The sequence below is a fragment of the Sphaeramia orbicularis genome, chromosome 11 (genome assembly GCF_902148855.1).
Source record: "Sphaeramia orbicularis chromosome 11, fSphaOr1.1, whole genome shotgun sequence".
Taxonomy (NCBI): Eukaryota; Metazoa; Chordata; class Actinopteri; order Kurtiformes; family Apogonidae; genus Sphaeramia; species Sphaeramia orbicularis.
In genome coordinates this window covers 10845317-10869842 of record NC_043967.1, presented here as the reverse complement: position 1 = coordinate 10869842, position 24526 = coordinate 10845317, and the positions used below count along the sequence as shown (strand labels likewise).

Below are 24526 nucleotides of genomic sequence, written 5' to 3'. Positions count from 1 at the left end.
TCCCCAACTAAGGAGGTGACATAACCGTGCTAAAGCCCTGTGGTCCCGTTTCGGTGACAGGCACGGGACTCCCCAGTATGCGGGAGGCGAAAATCGACCGTGCGCCCGTGCGTCTCTTGCCTCTGCAATTCCAGCTCTCTGTCTCTCGTGCGCCCCAGTCTCCGCTGTGCCTCTCCAACGTGCCTGGTTGTCAAAGCTATCCGGGTACCCGTAGCTGGCCTGACTTTGCACGTCTGGAACTATGGGTATAGTAGTTTTCTTAAGGAAGACAAGCGAGCGTGTGGCGTGAAATTGAAAGAAAGCGAGTGAGAGACGGAGAGGAGTGGAGGGAATTTCATAAAACAGAAGACAATTGACTCGTCATGTCTGTGACATTAATAAATGATATGCATAAGACTTTATATTTCAACCATCCATTATTAGACTACAACTATTTAGTCAAGATTAAGAGGATGTTTATCCCACACTGCTTCATTAACACATTCAAATTTAAGTAGAAAGAAGCTGAAATATTGCATCTATAATGTTTAAGTCAGACGGGAAAAATAATAGTCTTTACATCAGCAATCAGTCTAAGATGGCAATTACATTTTAATTACTAGTAATGATTATAATTTTACTAACTTTAACATTACAAGGAAAGGAAAACAACATTAATATTTTTCATGTGTGTTGGAAGCACACCCTGCATGCCTTTTGGTGATTTTAATTTTTGAGACGGAAGAGCAATGACAGAGAAATGTAGCCCTGTGGTTAAGACAGACATTAAAGTGGAGGTCATTCTGTTATCCATCAGCAGTACCAGGCGAAGCCAAACATGAACCTAATATCGCAATACTTTTTAATTGTCATATTAAAATTCCATAACTTTTGTATTTTGTTTGTAATGTGGTGTGTCTAAGATAATCTATGACTAAATGACCATACACCCAGAATAAGACACATACATTAAACTGCAAAAGATATCTGATCTTTATTACAATTATATGACAGAGAAATCTCAGCATAAAGGTTTCATTCTAGTTAAAACATATAATAAAGCCCTGATATTGTCCTTTTGCCTTTATGCGTAACATTTCACCCTGCCCTCCCAGTGGATGAAAACTAAATATATCTATATATATATATACACATATATAGATATGTTAACTAGATATAGAAGTCTTTGGGATGCACAGATATATCGGAGTTAAATTAAAACAATACAGACAGTTCATACATAACTGTCCTGAATCATCCTAAACATTATCAGACAAAGATCATTCCTCAGCATTTCAGAATTTCCTAAAACAAATGAAAAGGTACATAAATCAAAACAAGAAACAAAAAAAGGTTAAGAGTGAGGGTGAGTCTTTTTCTTACATGCATATGTAATCTTCCAATTACCATACAAGTTGCAGCTGTATTTTAACTGCATTCCAGCTGTTGCCTAAAAACCTGTTGCAGCTGCAGCATATTAAATACAGGTAAATATTCTTCATAGGAACACAAGACAAAAGCACTGAACATATATGGCAGTCGAGCAGATCATGTACCAACTCAACCCCCCCACTCCCAACACAACCATCTACATCTTCTTTCAGTTCCTTGTTGTCATGGTTACAGAGTAAAGCAACATTACTGCAAGGCCTGACCAGCAGAGCTCTGACTCTGCTCTTCAACATGGTGGACTGATCTGTCCTGAATGGGCTGCAGTGATTGATGGCCAATATAAAGGAATTGTCTTAAAAAAAAAAACTAAACAAGGCAATGATATGTATTCTGTTGAGTGTGTCTATGTGTCCAAGTACAGTGTGAGTGACTTAAATGTATATTGTGCTATGACATGCCTGTCACTGAGGATTCTTTCTATGTCTATGTCTTTTCCTGCTGGTCCATTTATTTATTTCTCCTTGTCTCGGTGTGTACAGTATGTGGTCACAGGTTTTCTCCCGGCTGGTACTGAGGCTCTGTGGCAGTGAAGTAATCCTCCAAGAAGGACTGCAGGTATTCAAAAGTGTGCCTCTCATCGGCCTCCCGCCTCCAGCACTGCAGCATCAGTTCATGGAGCGAGGCAGGGCAGCCCGGGGCGCAGGGCATCCGGTAGCCTCTCTCCACCTGCTCCAGCACCTCACGGTTGTTCATGCCTTCAGGGATGGAAGAAGCAGGGGAGATGTGAAGGAGGGGGAAGGAATAGAAAGTTGGATTAAAGAAGGTAAACAAAAATATATAAAAACAAACACAGACATCTGTTAACATCTATGGATTGTATTGCTTGCTGTACTAAAGATAATGTATAGTTTTCTAATTTTATTTCATTAGCCATAACAGACTGTAAATTTAGTTCACTTCGTGTACTCAGTCTAGAATGCACACTAGTTTTTTGACCTTGCTTTGTTTTACTGTGGTAGCATTGGAGTTATTTTTGATTTCACCTTGTATTTATAACAGAAGAACCCTCACTAAACAGTAGAATGCAGACTTATAGGGTTTTTTATTGAAGCATTGAAGAAACTGTAGCATAAAGTGGTCACATAAAAGTAGATGAAGCCCCACAACACTTCTTTAAAATTATACATTGTTGTTCTGAATATTAACAATGTTCATAATTAATTAAAGTTGTATGTTGCAGTTATGGTGCTGCAGCTTGACATTGAACTTTTGGGAAAAAAAAAAAAAAATGAAGCCCATTCCCCATTTTAAAAGGGACAAATTCAGTCAAGTTAACAAATATTAAAAAATGAATATGCAATTTTTTTTAATCTGCTCTTTCAATAATGTTTATCACAATTATACTGAATGAGTGAATATTGGAATGTGTTACAGCTCCCCCTATAATTTAGCGTTTAAGGTAAGACCAGAGTGAGGAAAGTGCATGGTCTGCGTGTTAATTTTCTCAGCAGGCTGGCAGGTGCTGGAGGCAGTGAATAAGAAATGTTCTCCCCTCCTTCTTCATCGACTATATAAGCACCTACTTCACAGTGTTTCTTCGATTAAGTGTTATTTGTTCTATGCAAGAGTCTGCGCAAAGATTTCAATGTACAGTTATCATCTGCAATTATTTCCCTAGATCTTCTCAATACGTTTATCCTGACAATACTGCTCAAGACAATTTCCAAGTTGAGGAAATCATGAAAAAGCAGGTATCATCCTGTACCTGGATATGGCACACGTCCCTTAGTGATGAGTTCAGTTAGCAGGATACCAAAGCTCCATACATCTGACTTGATGGTAAAACGTCCATAAAGAGCAGCTTCTGGAGCCGTCCACTTGATAGGAAACTTAGCCCCTGAAACCATGGCAACACAGTGAAGATGAATAATCATATAATTAGGGTAGGTTATGTATAAAAATATAGGCATGGAGGCAGAGAAAGATATTCTTAATCATCACATTGTACAAGTCTGCTTCTCTCTCTTACACACACACACACACACATACACACACACAAAGACGCATGCACACACCCTGGCTGACTTATCACATGCTGTTACCTTGTCGGGCTGTGTACTCGTTGTCCTCGATGAGCCTAGCCAGGCCAAAGTCAGCAATCTTGCACACCAGATTGTCTCCAACAAGGATGTTAGCTGCTCGCAGGTCACGATGGATGTAGTTCATCCTTTCGATGTATGCCATTCCAGCTGCAATCTACCAGCACCCAGAGGGGACTCAGGTTAGATGAGGAAAGTATGCGTTTGCTTTCAGTTTGATATTTTGAATCCATATCTGTGTGTCACCTGTGCCGCCATGTCCACCAACTGAGGAAGCTTCAGACTCTGGCCTTCGCCATCTTTTAAGAAGTCCAGCAAACTTCCTAAAAGCAAAGAGTTTAATACTATCAGATGAATCCCTTATGCCTTCTGTGGCTGACATGTATCTGTTGACCCATACAAGTACATATTCCAAACACAAATACATACAAAATACATCAGTATACACTGACATACACAAAAGGTTTATCCTTTTAGTTTTTGGGTAAATACTTTTCTTTATTTTGACATTAGGATCAAAACTCCCAAACTTTGAGTCTTTCTTTTTAACTGAATATTGAAAGAATATTTCTGCCCGCCTAAGGCCACCTCCAGAGGGAGGTCAAAGATCATATTCAGAGAAATAAATACAATTCCAGTGTTTGGGTAGGAATTCAGTTTTTGTCCTTCAGGGAGACATGAGGAGTTGAACTTGTGGTCTTTCAATTTACAAAAAAGCCTCCCTTTTCACTTTATCACACTTGTGCCAATTTTTTCTTCACTTTCCATTTTTGTAATGTCAATAATTATTACCACTCAAACAGTTAAAGAAGTAAGAACTTAAACTAGAAACTGTGTTGTATGAGAATATTTCTAGCGCTGGTGCATTTACAGAATATACAAAAAAAGGATTGCAGGTATTGAAGATCTATTGGCCAATTCTAAAATTTTACATTGACTAGTTTAAGGTTTTTGTACGACAGCAGTGGTTGTTTGTGTTGTTTCTGTGTATGCAGTGTGTCAGAGGAATGCGCGTTGCCTCAGCCTGATACCTTGGCTCATGAACTCAGTGATAATGTAGATGGGCTCTTCAGACACAACTGCATAGAGCTGCACCAGCTTGTCATGGCGCAGTCTCTTCATGATCTGAGCCTCCTCCAGGAAGGCCTCGGGGGACATGGTTCCTGGCTTCAGAGTCTTCACAGCTACCTTGGTGGTGCCGTTCCACATGCCTAGCATACCGACAGGGGATGTTAAAGTACCCGCAGCACATGAACGCCACATGGACACACAAAAACACGTATACAAGTATCCAATTTTCTGCCAAACAGACAAGTGAGGTGAAGTGGTTGTATGTGCATGTAAAATATATAACACAAACACCCACACACACATACTATATATATATGTATATATATCCAAAGCATGGGACACTATGCATGTACAGTCACAGGCAGAAGGCTGTACAGAACCAAACTCGCCAATGCATGCGAATGATTGTTATTTTTGTGATCATGCACGACATGAAATGAGTTAGGAGGGCAGGAGAGAGATTTTCTGGTCTTACATCAACACCAGCAGCACCTGAGATACATGGGCAGGCAAAGAGCTTGGCTGGCCTCAGGGAGAAACTCTGCACGGCTCAGAACAGCCAACACACAAGGATTTGGTCTAGGAAACGGCATATTTACCAATAACAAATGTATAATTGGTTATGGCATGGAAATAAAAAATTCTATTTGCTTTACTGGGAAAACAATTTTTCGTAACATACATATTACCACTTTTTGCTACACAAACATTTTCATGAGAATGTTGGTTTCAAATATTTCATGCTGTGTCCTGATACCTTTCAGTCAGTCTGTTCTTTGTATATCAACTACATTCTTCTCTCTGAATCAGACAAGTCGTTAAAGGTTATAGTCAAATGATACTTCCTATAAAGTCTATTGTTTCTGACATTAAAGCTTCTTTTTCTAAAGTGGGATCTCTCTTGGCCATTGATAACACATGAAATGAGTGTTTGGCCTAAAACATTGTCAAATGTTATGAGGAACAAGAAGTGAAATTTGAGTTGAACTTGGGTTTTCTTTCAAAACAAATGTTGCGGCTCAAAATAAATACTTTCATGCTTCAGTGAACATCACAAACTTCTATTCTCTGTTAATGGAACAAACAAACAAAAAAATAACTCACCAAATAAATGACAAGTTTACTACAGGAGATGGAGGAAGTCCTAAGTTGAGCGCAATATGTACTGACTTAGGGCCATCAGAGGGTCCCCAAGTGGGCTTGAAATATTATGTTTTATTATTATATTGAAATATATAGATTTTTATAATATTGTGTCAGTATAATCATTCAATCATAAACTTTAATAAGGGAGGAACTGTTAATCTAACTTATTTAATATTAAAAGCATTTAAAAGTGGTTTAAAAGGCAAGAAGTACTAGTGGCACTTACTACAATTATACTTTTGAAAATGTAAGTAGCCTTCGTACACTGCCTGGACAAAAAAAGGCCCACACTCAAATATTAGCCTTAGCCTTGATTATAGCACTTATTTAGTTAAGTTTATGCAATGTCACAAGTTTTATTTCCATCAGTTTTTGGACATATATGGTTGCTGAACCTAGACCTGACCAAATTAATCAACCCCAGATCATAACAGTGCCCCCACAGGCTTATACTGTAGGCACTAGGTATGGTGGGTAAAGACTTCATCCACCTCTCTTCTCACCCTGATGCATCCATCACTCTGGAAGTGGGTCCATCTAGACTCATCAGACCACATGACCTTTTCCATTGAAACACAGTCCAATATTTATCCTCTCTATCAAACCCATTTAAGAAATGAGAAGCTACTTTCACTGCATCAGTTGTCATCATCAGAACTTGTTGCAGCTGAAACATATTAAATATCCAGCGGAAGGATCTGAACTATTTGCTTAGTTAAATCCAAGTGGGGACTTGTTTTTGACTGGGCTGTGTATTTGTTTAGTCTTTCACTGTCAGCTATTATGAGGAAATTCTTGAATTACAGGAGCCAGTTTTAATTATAATAACCCTGGTCGTAGAGGTGGTGCCCCAGATTCACTCTGGGACCCCATAAAAGCTTAGAATGGCCCTGATAAGACAGTAATAGAGGCTGCAATAGACAACAACAATGTTCCAGTCTAGGTTGGCAAGATCAGTCTCACCCATCCATACGTCTCCGAAGCAGCCTTGTCCTAGCTTTCTGTTCATGGACAGGGTTTCCCTGGGGACCTCCCAGGCATCCCGGCCAAGGCCCATGGTGAGTGGGGTGGAGTTAGGGCAGGGATTGGTCAGGAAATAACACAGTCCATCATTACTACCTGTTAGAGCCAAGGAAGGTGAAAATGTTGAAGAAGGGAAGAATGGGAGTTTGAGAGGAGTGGGTGTTTAGGATGCAGTGATGGATGGAAAGATGGAAGACAGAGGGGGTTGGGGGTGACAAAAAGGTGAGGTGAGATGATGAAACATGCACATGCAACAGCAGAGGGAGAGGTAAAGGTGAGCACACCTTGAGTTTCACTCAGTGACTGAATATGTTCAGTTTTGCCCCAATACAGTATTTATTATCAATGGTTTATTTTAATGCTGCATATTTAAAACACAAAATTTAAAAAACAGTGTCTGTCTCATTACCACATAAGTGTTTTCAGTGTCTGTGTGGTCTAATCCTTACATATATTTGTTGCAGGTAGTCAGACACTGTGAACAATGCAGACAGATAAACAGGGCTTTAGAGTATATCTGTTTGCCAGGTTGTCTTTATACCATAAATGCTCACTGATTATCTTGTCATCTGACCACCACAATGATTTAACACATTATATATAATCCAGTTCTCATACTTTTTTAACCAGGTGTGCTCCCACTATGACCCTCTCCCTGCTACACAGTCCCACCAGTCCTACCCATCCAGACTTCTCCAAATTGTCCGTTGCCCAGTTTCTTAATCAGCTGGAGGGATTCTCTGGGAATCTCCCACATATCCTTGGTCTTCACTGATAAGTCAGCCAGCTTAGGCATGCCCCGCTTACAACTGCCAATCAAACGGCAGCATAGTCCTGCTGCTCTCTCTGAGAGAGACGAGAGGCGAACAGACCAGAAAAAAAGGAAACAAGAGGAAAAGAAGAGCAGAGAAAAGGGCAGCACAGAGAGATGAATAACAAATAACAGGACAAGTTGCTTTTGCACATATGCAACTGACAAGAACCCAAAAAAATAAAGCACTATAAGGCACATGGAACATCAGCAAAACAGACACACACACAGCAGTGATTTCAGTTGAAATCAGCGACAGAAGTGGACAATACACTGAGTAAGAAAAACAAATTGAAAACAGTCCAGTCAGTTATAGATGTGTTCAAATCTTTTAGGTTGCTTTTCGAAGGAGTCAAAAGAAGTGCACATTAAAGCGTGGCTGCTATAACAATAAGAGACACTAGGGGGCAGATTTATACTGACAGACTGTAGAGGAAGTGCAGGGTGTGAACCCTTCATGCATCACTAACACAGCAAAACTTAAAAAGTTACTAATAGTCACAGAAAGGGGTTTTAAGTTAATCATGAGTAAAGAATGATCAGCAAAGAGAATGTTCCTCGAATAATTTACAGAAACACCAGAAACAGTGTAAACTGAAATTTGGAGGAATTGATATCCACTTTAATGGACTGAGAAAATACTGTTCTTAGACAATGGGATAGTTAATACTTGATCTATTATTTTATCTTTTATTACCTTCTGGTAGACCTTATCTCAGAAACACTAAGTATGGAAGTCAGTGACAAATCATGAATTCTACCATCAGTAACAGACATATTTATCAAATTCAAAGATAATTGTGCATGTCAAGACAGTGGAAGTTTGTTGTAAAATGGTTGAAATATGAGTGAAAATATGTTATTACAAACACAACACACCCAAAACTTGTATAAGTGATATTATCAATCTGCTCAGAGCAGTAGAAGATGCTACTGTGGCTATACATGACCGGATCTGTAGCGGATGTCACCTCTTTAAATAACTCTTTATTTGGTCTCAGAAATTGAGGTGAAATGTTTCAAGGTGACAGCCCTTTTAGTGTTGGTGGTATGTATCATGTGAGACAAGAGATGCAGTCCATTAAGTTGTTCCACACTAAACTAGATAATTTTCTACATAATATTTGCAACAAACTGTGACCTTCCTAACTTGTAAAAACATGCTTTAAATTGACAAATATCAAATGTATAAATGTTGTCAAAATACAAACAGAAAACACAACGGAAAAAATCCAAAAATCTGAAATAAATTCCAATGGTGTAGAATCCCAGCTCCATACAGTAAAAGTCCTGCTATATTGGTTCTACCTGTTCATTTAACACAGGTGACTCCACTAATTATCCCATCTACTTGGATGAGGAGTTGTGCTCATCAAAATGCGCTGGTTCAGTGAATGGTTGGAACAAATACATGAAAGGATTTTTACTTTGTGGAGCTGGGGGTCTCCACCACTGATAAATTCCAGTGGGATATGCTGGAGGAGGCAAGACTTTGACTTTGACCTGGATGACCAAATAATAGAGTAAGAATAAAATATATCTCTGATCAAATCCAAGAACGTCTTAAGCTTCAACATATGAAAGTTCATTTAAAAAATTACTGTTTGCTTTGATGAAGGGGAAACAACAGAAGAATGTGTGCTTTGGTGTGTTACCTGTGTAGTGCTCCACCAGTTGCTGCACAGTGTCAAACTGTGACCTTGTGGTGATGTAGTAGCCACCATTGTCCAGTTTTCGGATCTTATAGTGCTTGACGTGGTCTCCCTTGGTGTCATCCCAGTCACGGATAGACAAAGAGTAAGCACCTGTAGAGAGATGAGGAGAGGGAGGGAAATTCATTCATTCACTGAAGCTTTATTACAGACACAAAAAGTAGGTCCATAGCGAATGAGGGGCGAGAAAATCGAATGTGAGCAAGAGATCAGTGAAACCAACTGTCATACACTTTGGGCTGAAACCCTTTACTGAATGCATGTGTTTATGTGGTCTCCTCACCCTTGGTGGTCTCGCTCTCACGTATGAGGAAAGTTCCCCTCTGGTTGCCATGACCCAGCAGCTGTCTCTCCGCATCCTTCCTCCCCATCTTCCCAAAATACCACCTGTCACCATGACAACAATGCATGGGTCACCACAGCAGCACGCTTATTTTAACCTCTGCCCTCAGACTACATGCCCTTGTATTTACAACAAAATCAGTCAAAGTTTCAGCAGTAGATCTAAATTACATCTGATGGTCATGTTCGTGTGTGTACTCACTCCTCTGCTTGTATGGAGTCGACAGGAGCTACGTAGTTGGAGGGGATGTAACCTGAGTTGCCCGTGTCCAAAGATCGAGCCTCCCACCAGTCGCCCTCTCTGCCAACAGACACGCAAAAGGAGAATCAGTTTGTAGACACGCAGTACAACAGATGGGTTTGGAAGCAGCAGGGCTTAGGTGTGCCCCACCACCTTGACTTCACACTTACACAGTATTTCCAGTAATATTATTATTGCATTAGGTTTAAGGTGGAGAACAGTGCTTACAAGTTATACCACCAATCTTGTCAAGTGAAAACTGCTAAGAACTATTAATCACCATTTAAAAAGCAGACCTACATGAGATTAAGATGATGAAAAAAAGTCAGATTAGAAAGAACATAGAATGTGATAAATAACTCTAAATTTCAGTTGGCCAAAAGCATTCACCGACCACATTTAACAAAATGAAGAGAAATATTCTTGGTAAAAGAATTTGTGTTAACATTTTCAGATGGGTTTGAGACCTCTGACAGTTCACATTGATAATGGATGCCAATTAACTGCAGCCTCTAGTATTTAATGTATGCAAACAAAATGAATTACCTTTTGGAAACTGATCTTCATTTAGCAATGATCACATACAGTATAATTAACATCCATTTTTCAGCTCTGGCTCACAACTTTAGATCACAGTATTGTATTGTGCTATCAGGTATAATTAATCTGTAGGAAAATTTTTTTTTACCATAAACCAGCACACTTTTAAACAAGTGTGATAAGAAAAAAAAATTTTAAAAAAAGATATATGTCTCTGTATTCTGTTCAGAGAAGGATGCTATAGGTTACAGATTATTAATCCAAAACCCCATTACCAGAGAAGTAGGGACATTTTCTAAAATACAGTTAAAGCTAAAATCTGTGATTTATTCATTCATTTAATTCTTTAAGAGAAAGGATTTCATGACACTATCAAGCATTTGACCTGTTACCAATAAATCTGTTCATTGTGAAATCTCCAAGAACAGCATTCCTCATACACTCTAGAAACTTGTCAGTCTTATCTTATCTCTTTCCCAACTTTATATAAGTGTGTTGTAGCTTCCACAATGTAAATGTGTTTATATTTAGAGAATACAACTTAGGTGGTAAAATCAAGTTACAATCAATAAATCCCAGAATATATTTTTTATTGCAATTTAGAAAATATCTCAACTTTGGACAGTTTTCTACCTTTTTTTTTAACTAGGCCATAACTCTGAAAAGACCTAAAAACCTGTGAAGCCATGGTCTGATTTCAGAGGGAAAATACTGTTGAATTAATAACAATGAAATCTGTTTCATTTGCAAATGAGCTTTGAACCAAGTAGAATAAATTCAGATGTAAACCATTTGTACTCACTGTTACACCTTTACATTTAGATTTAGATTCAGACAAACATTATTAATCTCACCACAGGACTTTTGTTTGAAAAGCTTCCGCACATGAAAAAACATGCAGTACTATACAGACTCAGACTGAAAATAGAGAAGTCATGTATTAAATACAATCTGCCACAGAGATAAGTGGGAAACAAGAAATCTGTTATTAAAGATAGTTTATTAGACCAGGGTTACCAAACATTTAAATTCACGGCCCCCAAAATAACAGTGCCAGAGACTGGTGACCCCCACTATCCCCAAAGTGACTGAAGGACACATGCAATGATACTGTGGCATATTTGCCACATTGCATTGTGGGTAATGCTCATTGTATTCTATTTTATGTGCAGGGGTGCATTCCGTGCCACACATACCCCACAATAACTACGCGCAGTGACAGTGAAACCTAATGTGGCAGGCCAAGTCTATCATAACTTAAAGTTTGGCTCCCACAGAGTCAGGCGTAGTTGACTCTGTGGATTATTTGAAACAGGCATTTCTTCATTTCTATTTTTTGTTTGTTTGTTTGTTTTTTTTTACTTTTCATGTTTATTGAAAGCTACCTCAAAAACCACGTGCAGTTTAGTTTTTATGTTGCAAGAGCACACTTAATCAGAGTGTTGTCTACATTTTAGTATGTTTATGTTCTTGGCACATGTTGGCAAAATTGCACAAACTAAATTAAAAATGTTCTGGAAGGTTCTTTGGGCTAAATAGTCTGTTTTATTGTTTTCTTTTAGGGCTATGTTTTACATAGAGAAATTCTTTGGTTGGACTGTTCAGAAACTTGCAAATTAGTCTCAAAGATCAATGTAAAGAATCATGATCAAATTTGAGATCGTGATTTTATTTTTTTAAAAATCGTGATATGATATTTTTGCCATATCGCCCATCCCTACTCTGCTCTTTCATAGTAATACCTCTTCCTTCAGTACTTGAAACTCATACATCAAATATCCTTCCTTCAAATTGTTAGTAGAACAATAATGCCCTTAATCTGTTGTAATTACTTTAGGGGTCACTTCAAGATCATTCTGAAAATCAACTCGCAACCCCCCATTGGTGTCCTGTGACCCTCACTTTGGGAACCCTTGTGCACCGTTTAATAAAATTTCTAAAAGAACACTAAACAAATATAAATATTTGCAGAGAAGTGAAAACAGGTAAAAGCCAATAGAATAAATTCACTAACAACAACATGTTCAGAAGAAGTTAAAATACTTGCTTTCTTGAGAAGTGTTAAGCTGTGACATGTAACTATAGTAACTCTTAGACACTGTGTGCATTTTTACTCACGTGTTGTTAATGATTTGAAATTTCTCTCCTTTCTGGAAAGTAAGGTCATCTTCAGTGCGAGCATCATAGTCGTACAAAGCTATAAAGAGAGTGACTCCTCCGCCTGTAAGTGTTGACACAAACACACACACACAAATCAAACTAAACAGCAGGTATCACATTCATACTATACATATTATTTCACACCAAGGAGTTCTAATAATAATCTGGGATTGATTTTATTGTCTATGCTGATCCTTGATTATTTTATTTTGTCAGAATCCTCCAGTATAAATCTGTCTATTAACATGGCCATATACAACATCTTCAGCAAAGCACATATACAAACAAACAAAATTTAAGAAGTGTAGAGAGGTCCGCCGATTTACTCCGTTATTTATTGATTTGCACTGTCTGGAATATAAGTGATATAAATGTGACTCTGTTCTCACAACCACATATCGTACTTGTTATGCCTCCAGGCCGTTGGTTTGTGTTGGTGTTGGGGAAGACGGTGCTGCACGAGAAGCCTTTGTTGAAGTCTGGGATGGTCTGAGTGGGGTCGGGACAGTAACGGCCCTGAGTCAGGGCTGTGGACAAGCCTCCATCTGTGTTGCTAGGAGACAGATCTGTAATGTCTGCTGTTGCTACTGATGCTGCTGCTGCTTTGGCGGACTTCTTCTGTTTGCAACAGGCACACCCCATAATAACCGGCACGGAGACGGAGTCTGTAAAAAAGGCAGATAAAATAAAATAACAAGCCACAACTCTTTTTAAATATAAAAATGTCTGTTCATTTTTTTTCTCTGTTGCAGCATTAATTTACGCTGTTTACAGCTAGTTAAAGTATTTTCCCCTTACAAAGGTAACAACAGAGGTTTATTTGGAATAAAATAAAAAGAAATGCACTGTTCAAACTCAACAGTTTTAAGTGCAGTAATTAAAGATTCACACTGCAGCACTTGACATGTTAATGACAACAAATTAAAATAAGGAACATGTGGTTTATTCAGTATGAGGTATAAGCAAAGGTTAAGGTTGCTAGAAGTCACCCCTCTGTGAGTGAAACCTGAAAAAAACAAGTCAAGCCGATAGAAAGTGAAAGCAACACTCATCAACAACATACAGAGGTCCACTTTGGTAAAAGAAAAAAAGAAAAAAAAATAACAGACAGAACTGTAAAGAGAGAAGTCACCAACTTGACATAAAAAATTTAACTTCCCTTTAGCAAAAGGTGGAGGAGGAAGAACAAAAGACTGGTGGAGGTAAGGCAGGAAGGTGGAAGATGCAGAAGGAGAAGTTCACTTTTTCTTACCTGATGTCTTCCTCTGTCAGATCATCTGTCAATCACCATTGCCACTGGAAAAAACGAAGGAAAAGAGAGAAGAGAGGTGAGTGACAAGGGATGGAATGAGAGAGCGGGGCAGAGAGGGTGAGTGGCAGAAAACCAGAGAGGGAAAAGATAGTAGAGAATGTGAGAAGACTCAAATGCAGTAAAGCGTGAATACGGAGACGTGTGAGAGAAGACGTAGTGAGACAGAGAAGTTAAAAAAGGAGAGACAGAGACAGCTAGCGATAAGGGAAGACAGAGAGAGATGTGAGGTTAGCCACTTCCCTTTTTGCTTTACAGTTTCGAGAAAGGGTATTCAGCCATTGTGACTGGACAACAGCTGTGAATATGTGTGAGAAAGTGCATGAGTGTGTGTTTAAGACTCTGGTAAACTGACATGTTAGACACAGAATATTAAACAATGGAAAGTGACATAAGGTGACAGCTACTGATAATGCGATAATGTGTTTTGCAAAGATCATTGTGTTGATGTCCACGCACCTATGCAATTCTGACTTCCAGTTTTGAGTCAACCACATTGTTTCAATACAAAGTGTGTTGACAAAGCATATACTTGTGCCAAGGACATCAAGAGGAAATAACATACACAGAAGTCTGTTAAACATTTTAATTGCACGAAGAAACACTTTCATGCAGTCAACAACCTGAGACCTTATCACATCCAGCACCTTATATAACCTTTAACCTTATATCCTTAAGGAAATCTACAATAAATGTTAGCTACTGCCTTGCTCAATGGCTTTATCTGGCAGTGCAGTTACAAACAATGAATTAATTCCTGCCTTTATTTTACATTTGTTGCTGATACTGATTTAATGGTACAATATACACTCACAAATACTTTCATGCATTCATGGAGTTGGTGTTGGGGTCTATTGCAGTTGATCAGTTATTGACATTAACTAACTCCATTTCTAAAATACCAAAAGGATGATGCTGACCAACTGTTTTTTTTGGTTTTTTTTTTCTTGATAGCTTTTTTTGATGCAGGAGTTTGTGTTTTACCTGTAGCTATGATTATTCTTTGGAACTAGATATGGTAATAATCTGACACAATGACAGAGCAGCAGGAGAAGAGGTAGTGAGGCGAAATGCTAGCTCACTGCTTTGGTAAAACACTGACCTCACCAAACATTTGCATAACAACATATTTGACATTCTTGTGAGTGAAACCAAACCACAACTACAGTTAAGCTGTTGCAGACATCAAAACTGTCTATTAATGCAGTTAAAATTTATAGACAGACCACCAGAATGCTTATTACAGGATTCTGAAGAAATGAGAACAGAAAACAACTACCTCAGTATTCTAAGATTGGTTCAAAGTAAGGAAAGTTGTCTACAAAGAATTCAGCGTGTTATCAAGGATGTAGACGACATGTTTAAGATACATTACAATACGTTCACACGGTGCAATTAAATACATGTAAATGTCTTGTCATATGTCACATATTGTGCCTTTAAAGATAACTTTTTGTAGTGACTATCATGAGAGACAGGAGAGGCTGATGAGGGAGGGGCTTACAAGGAGGAAAAGGCCTGGTCTACACTCAAGCCTGGGTCACTGTGGAAATGACTCAGCTTTGATATGTGGTTTGTGCTCTGTCCATTGATCAAGACAGACAGTAGTGATTGTAATTTTAAATGCCGCAGTATCTAATATATTCTGCTCTCATCACTATAAATTGGGTGAATGTAATATTAGAATCCCCTGGGTACAAAACCATTTCTTTTCATGGCAGTGCAAAGTACACCTGCCAAAATGAGCAGAAAGATGAACGCAATCCTGAAAGTGTCAATAAAACTGAACATCATACATAAGTTGATGAGGAGCTGTCGTGTTAGACTGACAGCTGAGTACAGAGAGGCCCTGGGATTCAAACTGGCAACCATTCAAAGTAACTAACTCCAGGCTGAAGTCACCCCACCTACTGAGGAATGTGAAGGAAGTCACACACAGGAAGAACAATAAAGGTTATGGCAGCAAGGGACACAAATCCTCCAAAAGGTAATTCAGCTTCATTATTACAAGAAAATGCCAGAGCTCTAGAATGAACGGCGACAGGTTGTTCCATCTGCACCACAAATTCCCCGAAATTCCACTCAATCTTTAAAAAAACAAAATCTATAATGGGCGACGTCCAAACCGTCTGTTGCTCCCTCAGAGAAAAGTATGCACACATTTTAGGTGCGCGCGCGCACACACACACACACACACACACACACACACACACACACACACACACACTATCAGGTCAGGCATCGGGAGAGTTACAGGAAGTTAGCCCTGTTAGAGTTTCCTGTCCACCCCTCTGATGCCCCCCCCTCCCCCTTTTCCTGGAAACTGAGGACAGGGTCCATCCACACACACAAACACGCACATGAACACAGACGTACACACACAAAGCAGCTGCAGCACAGCAAACACCCCAACAGACATACATTTCCTTTCTCTTACTGTTTTTCTGTTGTAGTGCTCTCCCTGCTCCCAGCCGACACCCCTCTTATAATAACCTTTCATTTTCCCCCCATCCACACTTTCACTGGACCAGAGCTGCTGCGGCTGCTGCTGCTGCTGCTGTCTCTCTGATGAACCTTTAAAAAGGAGAAGTGTGTAAAAGAGGCCTCTTCCTTTTTATCTATATACCCCCCTGACCTTTCTCTCATCTCACCTGTCGCTGTTGTCTGTGAATTGCAGATAATCACAGACCTGATCAGAGCAATAACACTGATATTAATCAACACACACACACACACACACACACACACACACACACAGATGCTGGGAAATATTTCCAGTATACAGTAGCCATTGTTTGACTTTGTTTGGTTCCTGTTGTTGAATGTGTCTCTCTGTTATCTTCCTCTTTGCACACAGAAACTGTGAAAATTCATAAATAGCATGTAATAATTAAGTCGCATACAGAAAGTCTGTCATAAAACCAACAGTAGTGCAAGAAGTATTTTACTTCACTAAAAGTACCAATAATTTAGTACCATACCAATAAGTTTGAATTATTTTATGTCCAGTTTTATACACACAGACACTAGATAAAGCTGAGGGAATAAATATTATTAATAGATAAGGAAAGATGAAAAAACAAAGTTCTGATATACAGACCTGTTTTCCCGATTTTGTGCTTTTTGCTCTTATTTTTGATTTTTTGTGAGATATGGAATGATTTTTAATGTTTATTGAATTCAAATCATGTAAGACACTAAGAGAAAAGTCACCAGAATTTTAGCCTAATATATCATTAACATCATTCCTTAATTGCCTAAGTCATATTTTTTTCATGTCACAGTGAGTGATGCAAAATGAAGCAACCGTGTTAGGAGAGAAGTATCACAATTTGGCCAAAAATAGTACTAAGGAAGCTAATGATATGCTGCTTTTTGTGAGGTGTCAGAAGTAAAAAAAAAAAAAAAAAAAAAAAAGTCTAGTTTAATGCATCATATTTTAAAAGCTTATTATCATATTATTTATAGTGAGAAATCTTCATCTTCATGTAACCAAACTTGTCAGACAAACATAGTAGAGCATAAAGTACAATATTTACCTTTCAGGTCTATAATGGAAATTGAAACACTCAGGGGAAACTACAAGTACTTCAAGTTTTACTTCCAGTACAGTATTTAAATAACAGAACATAAAGACACATTTAACCCTTGGTACTCAAGACTAAATGTGTAGCCCATTAGATCATAGAGAATATTCCTACATAACCAAATATTATTCACATACACACTGAAGCTGAATAATAAAGAACCACTTTCAGTTTTATGTTTTCACATATGTCATTGCTTTGTGATATTTATCTGGGTTTCTCTTTCATCAGAATTACTCAGTGAATTGGGTGGATGTGACTATGTGGGTGTGTGGAGGTGGGGGGTGGGTGATAAGCAGGGCTTGTATACTTCAACTGGCACACTAACTTAAAAACAGTCTGAGTTCCTCTTTGTTTACTGAAAGCAAGTAATGAAAATGAGGTACAGTAAGCAGGGCAGGCGCACACACACACACACACACACATACTGTGGAAACAATCAGCTGCTACAAAAGTTAGAATAGAGACAACACACTGTCTCTAGTAATTGTATAGATCAAACAGGTTTCCTTTCTCACTGTCAGAAATACTTGAATTGTACTGCTACCAATTGGAAAAACTGCATGAGGTACAAAAGTGGCTCTGTCATTAATGTTCGCTCTGTTATCTTTAAAATAGAGCTGATTTAATGAAACTCCTTCCCCATATATGTTTCCTCTGTTGTCATGGTTATGAAGCTAAACCGTGTTGACTGCAGATACACAGCAGACTTTTGTAGCAGCCTGTATCTAGAGAAATACCTTAAATACTGAAACACAAGCCATTTCCTCTGCTGTGGAGAAGTGTGGTGTTGGTTTGTGGTGAGGTCTGTCTGCAATAACAGGTCAGTTTCAGCACACACTAATTACCTTTTATCACAGCTAACGTTAACATCATTTTCATTTGTATTTCAAATTGGGACTGTTTAAAAGGATCATGCCATTCAAACTGAAAAAATAAACTCCTACAGTTTACCTAGATACTGATACGTTTGTTTTTATTTGTCAAAAGGTAAAGGGTTCCCCTCCAACATAATATAAACTATTTTCAGTAGAATTACCTCTCACCAGTACTGACCAATGAATCGTATTTCGTTGCCATTGTGAGCATGCAAAATAAACACTAAGAAACTGCCAATAAATAAACACATTGTATTTAGACCTGCTATGAATTCACACAGTGTGGGAACATTTAGCCAATCAGATGAAGCCACAGTTGATCATAAGCTCCCTGTATATCAATTCTTGTCAACAGTATCATCATCATCATTGTATTTATGTTGTTTTGCGAATTATACACTGTCCTCATATCATGCCAGTTTATGTTCCACCAATGTAGCCCTCAGTAACAGGAATAACATATAGATATTTTCCTGTTAATTTTTCAAATGAAAGTTTAAGTTCACCTAAAAACTTAAATTGACACTTATTTTCACTGTCAAGTAAAGGTTCAGTGTGTGTGGTATTTAGTGGCATCTAGTGGAGAAGTTTCAGTTTGAACCGATTGAATATCCGCCCAAAAACATGAAAAGTTATGGGGTAAGGAAGATGTCAAAATATTTGTGTGCATAAAACAGATATGCATACATATTAGCCCATAGTTGCACAAACAATATATATTTGTAAACTCTTGAATGACTTCAATCGTACATCAAATGTATTGTGTGTATTTTGTTTGTCAGAATAGGGATGAAAAAGTTTTGATATCAAGAATTATAAACACGAAATGCAACTTTACAACTGTGCTTTCTCCATCACAAAAACAAATTCACCAATGTGACTCTACTGTCGGCTGTAGCTCAGTTGGTAAAGCGGGTCGTCCAATGACCAAAGAGTCGGCAGTTTGAATCCTGGCTCCCACTATCCACATGTCAAGACACTGAACCCTAAATTGCTTCCAGTAGGGCCAGGCAGCGCCTTGCATGGCAGCAGTTGCCCGCTGGTGTATGAGTATGTGTATGAATGGGTGAATGTGAGGAATTGTAAAGCGCTTTGGGCACCATGAAGGTGTAGAAAATGCACTATATAAGTTCAGTCCATTTACCATTTACTGTCAAAAATACGTCACCACTTCACAGGCATGAGTTGAGAGACAGCAGGCACATATGAGGCACTAGCATGGGTTCCACAGCAGCTCCATGCCAGTGCCTCAGTGTGCGCCTGCAGCACTTCTATTATTTGGGGCTTTTCACCCAGGACCAGGGTTACATTCTACAGGTTAGGGTTAGGGGATAACCGGATTATGACACTGCACTGACACAAGAACCCGCATCAAACACGAAGTGCCCCAAAAAATAGGAGTCCCATGTGCCTGCTGTCTCTCAACTCATGTATCTTCTGCCCAATAAATAATGCGTATTAAGTGATGACGTATTTTTGACAGTAGAGTCACACTGGTGAATACATATTCGTAACGGAGAAAGTGCAATTGTAAAGTTGCATTTCGTGTTTGTAATGCTTGATATAAAACTTTTTCATTCCTATTCTGACAAATAAAATACACACAATACATTTTATGTATGGCATTTTAGTTTTTGCGCAACTATAGGCTAATATGCACTAGGGGTGTTAAAAGTGCACTAGTTGGTACCGAACTGTTTCGGTTCAGGGCCTTCGATACAATACAGAGGTGTACCGAACGAATACATGTACCCTATGTGAAGAACGCAAACACTCGGGGAAGAAGGGTGACCACAAGCAGAACCCATGTGCAGGGTTTCCCCCATATACATTCTGCAGTGGCGTTTCTGCCGCAGCTGAAATCTCAGTGCTGCTGCAAAAAAAACATAAACACTTCAGTCTGAGGCTGGGCCACCGATAAGGGGGGTAAGCATGACAACAGAGAGCATAACAGAGGCACAGAAGCCAGGTCGGACGTTTGAAGTGTGTTGAGTTTCACTTTTGGTTTTCGGTAGTTACAGAGCGTACCCCCCATACCCCTCCTTTCACTGGTCTCCTTCACTGTACCGAAAACGTATCGAAAACATATAGAACCAAAGACCCCTATACTGAAAACGTACCGAACCGAAATTTTTCTGTACTGTTACACCCCTAATATGCATGCATATCTGTCTTATGCACACGAATATTTTGACAGCTTCCTTACCCCATAAAAAGTCTCCAGTAAGCATTTTGTTTTGTGCATTCTTGGATTTTACTTATGAGGAAATTAACTCTGATTCACTCTCATATACGGTAACAGTAAAGAGCCTTAACACTGGATACCACCTGCTATGAAAAGGAAAAAATAATAAGAGGAAGTTTGCTCTGGGCTACAGTACAAATGTGGACTTTATGAAAGCCAACTCACTCCCTCTCTAGATACATACAACTCATTCTAAGGTAGCAAAATCACACTGATTCTAATTAATGCATGATTCTGCACAAACACAAAGATAATTATGAGCGTTACATTCCATTTCTTAATTAGAACATCTTAATTCCACCTAAAATTTTACACATTGAACCTTTAAATAACTGAATGTTAAGTTCTTCTACTAACTGATGGGGAAAAATGGGGAAAAATGTCAATGTTCTCCAACGTACAAGAAGATATCCTCAAATGTTTCATTTCTCATTTGGGTCCACAACCCAAAGATTTTCATTTTGCTGTCATAAAGCAGAAAATATTCCAGTTTAACAAGCTGGAATCTGAATATTTTGATTTTTTTTCCTTAAAAAAATGACTCACTGAAAACTCAAACTGGCAATTAATATCATAGTTGTCAAATGATTGTCGCAACTCTACTGACTATCAGTGTGTCAGGATGAAGGGAGGGATTTCACAAAGAATAAAAACTAGGGAAATAGAAAATTTATATTGGATAACAGAGATGTCCACTTAATGAAAATCCCAGCAAACTGTATGTTTCAGTAATTTTTTATACCCTGAACAATATAAGGACGCAAATAAAGTATGACCTACAGAGCATCAGCGTACACACACTGCACACACTAATAAAATCACAATAACACTACGCGCCACAGTCACACTCACAAACATCCAATTCCAAGTGACACACCCTTTCCTGCACAGTGGACTGCTGATAAGCTGCTCCCAGCGGGGAATTCATGGAGACCACAGAACAACCCACAAACACACACAACCACACAACTGTTCAGATCGATAGTTTCTGTACTTTCACACCGGTCTCTGCTCTTCATCTCTTGTTTCTCCACCTCTTGTCTTACTTTTTGTCCTCTCCTTTGCACATCTCCCTCTCTCTCATTAGAAGGAAGCCCCACAGGATGCAGAGTGTGTGTGGGGCAGGAGTGATAGGACAATGGGAAGCAAGCTGTCACTGAACCCTCAGATGCATTATACACACACACTTAAAGGAGGGGGGATGGGGAGGGCCAGTGGAAAAGAAAGGTGTCTCGGCCATGGGGACGTCCTGTTTCCACATGATGTCACCATATCCTTGTCGAGATACAGAACAATTTTGGAACTGCATACGTGAACACTTACAGAAAGTGAGCTGCTACACCTGTTTCCTTAAGGAGTCAAAGTGTATGCAGCTGAAGGGATCAACATAACACAAAGCAGAGCACTTGCACAAAAACCACATTACAATAACTTCAGGGTCCTCTGCTCATTCTGGTTTGACTGTACAAATCACAACCTGCTAGGTGTGGGAATGTTTTGTCATGATGGGATCATCCAACACTGGCCATTCCACTCATACTCTCACACACACACACACACACACACACACACACACACACACACACACACACACACACACACACACACACACGCCCCCTTCCTTCCTGCCCAGCTCCATAGCCAAAGACAGGAACTGACCTCGCACAGAAACAGGAAGTGATGAAGTCCGGCCTTGGGTAGCCTAATCGCGGTTTTTCCCTTTCCGACCCTCAAAAATTCCACGACGACCCCTTCATACCTCCCCCCTGAAATGAGCCGTTAAGATTTACAGTGATAACTTAGAGGAAGATGGAGATGCAATTATATAAACTCCCAGCAGCTGCAGAGTTGGAGGAATAAACACCTATGTGATGTCAGACAAATAGGAACACCTCAGAAAGATGGAGATGTAAAGGATACATCCAGCCCTGCCTTTTCCTCAAGGCGGCTTCCTGTAAGCCTGTTACAAAATAATTCTAAGCCACCTTTACCCATTTCAGGTGCTGCTTCTGCAGCTGTTCTTACAGATCTTTGAACTGAAGTGACAATCTTGAGAAACCAGCTATCTGTGATTTAAAAAGCACACAAAAAAACACTCAGCTCCTGTCCTTTTGTTTCATTCAGTCAACACCAAACAGTCCAGTCAGCTTTTGCTCAAATTCACACACATAATGCCTTGTCCTGTTTTGGATTTTAATTTAACAATATGCACATCCCTCCACCCTGAGGACTTAAAGAACACATCTTCAATAGCGTACTCTGAATTTTGGGTAACTCCACTCTTTCAAAACTGCACTGTCAGATTTCTAAATATCATCTTGTGTTGTAGCAGAGGAGAAGTGTTGGTAGAGGGTCACTTGCGTTTGACAGGCAAGAACACAAACTTCCTTTTATTCAACTTTAGCAGTGAACTGTCCAAACTTACCCAATTTTCTCCTAGACTGAAATACCCACATTTGTTTGATTTAAATTAAAAAAAAAAAAAAAAGATTTCAGCTGAGACTAAGCATTAATGAGTTAGCTGCTATTTTCAGTGTCCTCTGACCTGCAGTTACAGACACTTAAATATTACCTGTGGGTGATTTCCTCTGAACATAAACGTTAATTTAAGAAAACAGCTTATCCAGAACATTTTGGTCATATTTTATCTATGTACCTACTTCTGTATATGTCACGTAACCTGTCTCACATAAGATTCCAACTACTTGTTGAAACAAATGTCAGTTCTTCTAAAATTACCGCCTAAGTATCGGCTCGTGATGCTCCAGTTGATCATTTGGATGTTAACAGGTGTGAGTGAAGGGAGCGGCCTCACCATGGGTCCTGGTCCCGGGCAGAGCTGGAGCAGATGTGGAGCAGAGGTCTCGTGCCAGTGTCTGTCCTGGTCTCACAGAAGAAGGCTGCTGCGACGCGCGACTGTTCAGATGTGAGCGCGCGCCCAGTCCGGAGACTTTGGGAATGAACTGTGCGCGCACACTGAGGTCCGCCCCGGAGGACGGCGCGCGCTAATTATTAAGCTGAACAGCAGCAACTAGGAGTGACAATTAATATGATTATTAGCTTTATGAAAAGAAAAAAAAAAAAAAAAAAAAAAAACTCTGGTAAAACAGCATAAAAAGTGTAACTTGTGAGTGCATAGAAGCACACACTCATACAATGTTTGTTAAAGTTTAAGAGTATGACAGTCTGGTGACTAATAATGAAGGCTGCGCTACTCCTGGTGTTTGCAACCCAAATGCAACACATCGTGTGTTTGGTGTGAATTACAGGAAGACTGAATGAAATGTGTCATATCCGCGTACACGTTACAGAAAGGCACCAAAGACAGCCGTGAAACCGAGCCCACTATTCAGCCCGTTACAGTGACACAGACATTTTTGGGGCCACATTTTCACGTTACGACGCAAATATATTGTCCCACAAAATCACCTTGAAGAGTGAGTTGACTTGATAAATTGGACGGGGCTGTCATGGCTATTCTTTCAGGTCTCTGTCTCCATCTTGTGGTGAGTTTCTGTAATGTCAGTTACTACGTAGAACAGATTTGGACCCGTCCAGCGGATGCACAATAACAACTACAGGGTCAGAGAAACGATTACACAACCAGTTTTTAAGCAGAAAAACACAGTGGATACCATCTAATACAAGAAATCCAGACAAACAATCTTTTCATTTTGATAACAAAGTAACTTTATTATATAGAAAAATACAAGGTCTGTTTCTATCTCAGCTCCGGTGTGCAGTAAAGTAGTCATGGTCTGATGAGCATATGCTGGTCTACATAAGCATTCAGACCATATTTAGTCACATGATTGACAAGAAAATCTGCAAAGGAACATAAATGACAACCATTCTGCCAAGCCTTATTCCCCCTGCATACTGTGGATGTTATAGATATGTCTTCATGTGACGAGAAATATGTGCAAGGTATTCAGAACACATTAAGCTCAAGTGGCAAAACAAAACCTGATCAACTTCAGTGCAATATAAG

General features: G+C 39.2%; 1 protein-coding gene across 4 annotated transcripts; it reads right to left on the bottom strand.

Annotated features, from left to right (window-relative positions):
* Positions 1–948: 948 nt before the first annotated feature.
* yrk (Yes-related kinase) lies at positions 949–23500 on the bottom strand. 4 transcript variants are annotated; one of them, XM_030147300.1, is made up of 13 exons: positions 23351–23500; positions 13769–13812; positions 12921–13181; positions 12475–12577; positions 9778–9876; positions 9517–9620; positions 9177–9326; positions 6651–6806; positions 4502–4681; positions 3717–3793; positions 3474–3627; positions 3137–3268; positions 949–2126 (listed from the first exon to the last, which is right to left on the bottom strand). In XM_030147300.1, exons 3-13 carry the CDS (start codon positions 13156–13158, stop codon positions 1918–1920), a joined length of 1602 nt encoding a protein of 533 aa, XP_030003160.1. In that variant the 5' UTR covers positions 13159–13181; positions 13769–13812; positions 23351–23500; the 3' UTR covers positions 949–1917. The 4 variants fall into 4 exon arrangements, with proteins under 4 accessions (XP_030003160.1, XP_030003157.1, XP_030003158.1 ...); XM_030147297.1 differs by lacking the exon at positions 6651–6806 and adding an exon at positions 7392–7556 and having other exon boundaries at positions 23351–23499; XM_030147298.1 differs by lacking the exons at positions 6651–6806; positions 23351–23500 and adding exons at positions 7392–7556; positions 22195–22274.
* Positions 23501–24526: the final 1026 nt, after the last annotated feature.

Coding starts and splice junctions, on each gene's coding strand:
- yrk (XM_030147297.1), bottom strand. CDS start 13,158: ATGGGGTGTGCCTGTTGCAAACAGAAGAAGTCCGCCAAAGCAGCAGCA. Junction 12,578..12,920: donor ACGGCCTGGAGGCATAACAA/GTACGATATGTG, acceptor CAACACTTACAG/GCGGAGGAGTCACTCTCTTT. Junction 9,877..12,474: donor TTTCAAATCATTAACAACAC/GTGAGTAAAAAT, acceptor GTCTGTTGGCAG/AGAGGGCGACTGGTGGGAGG.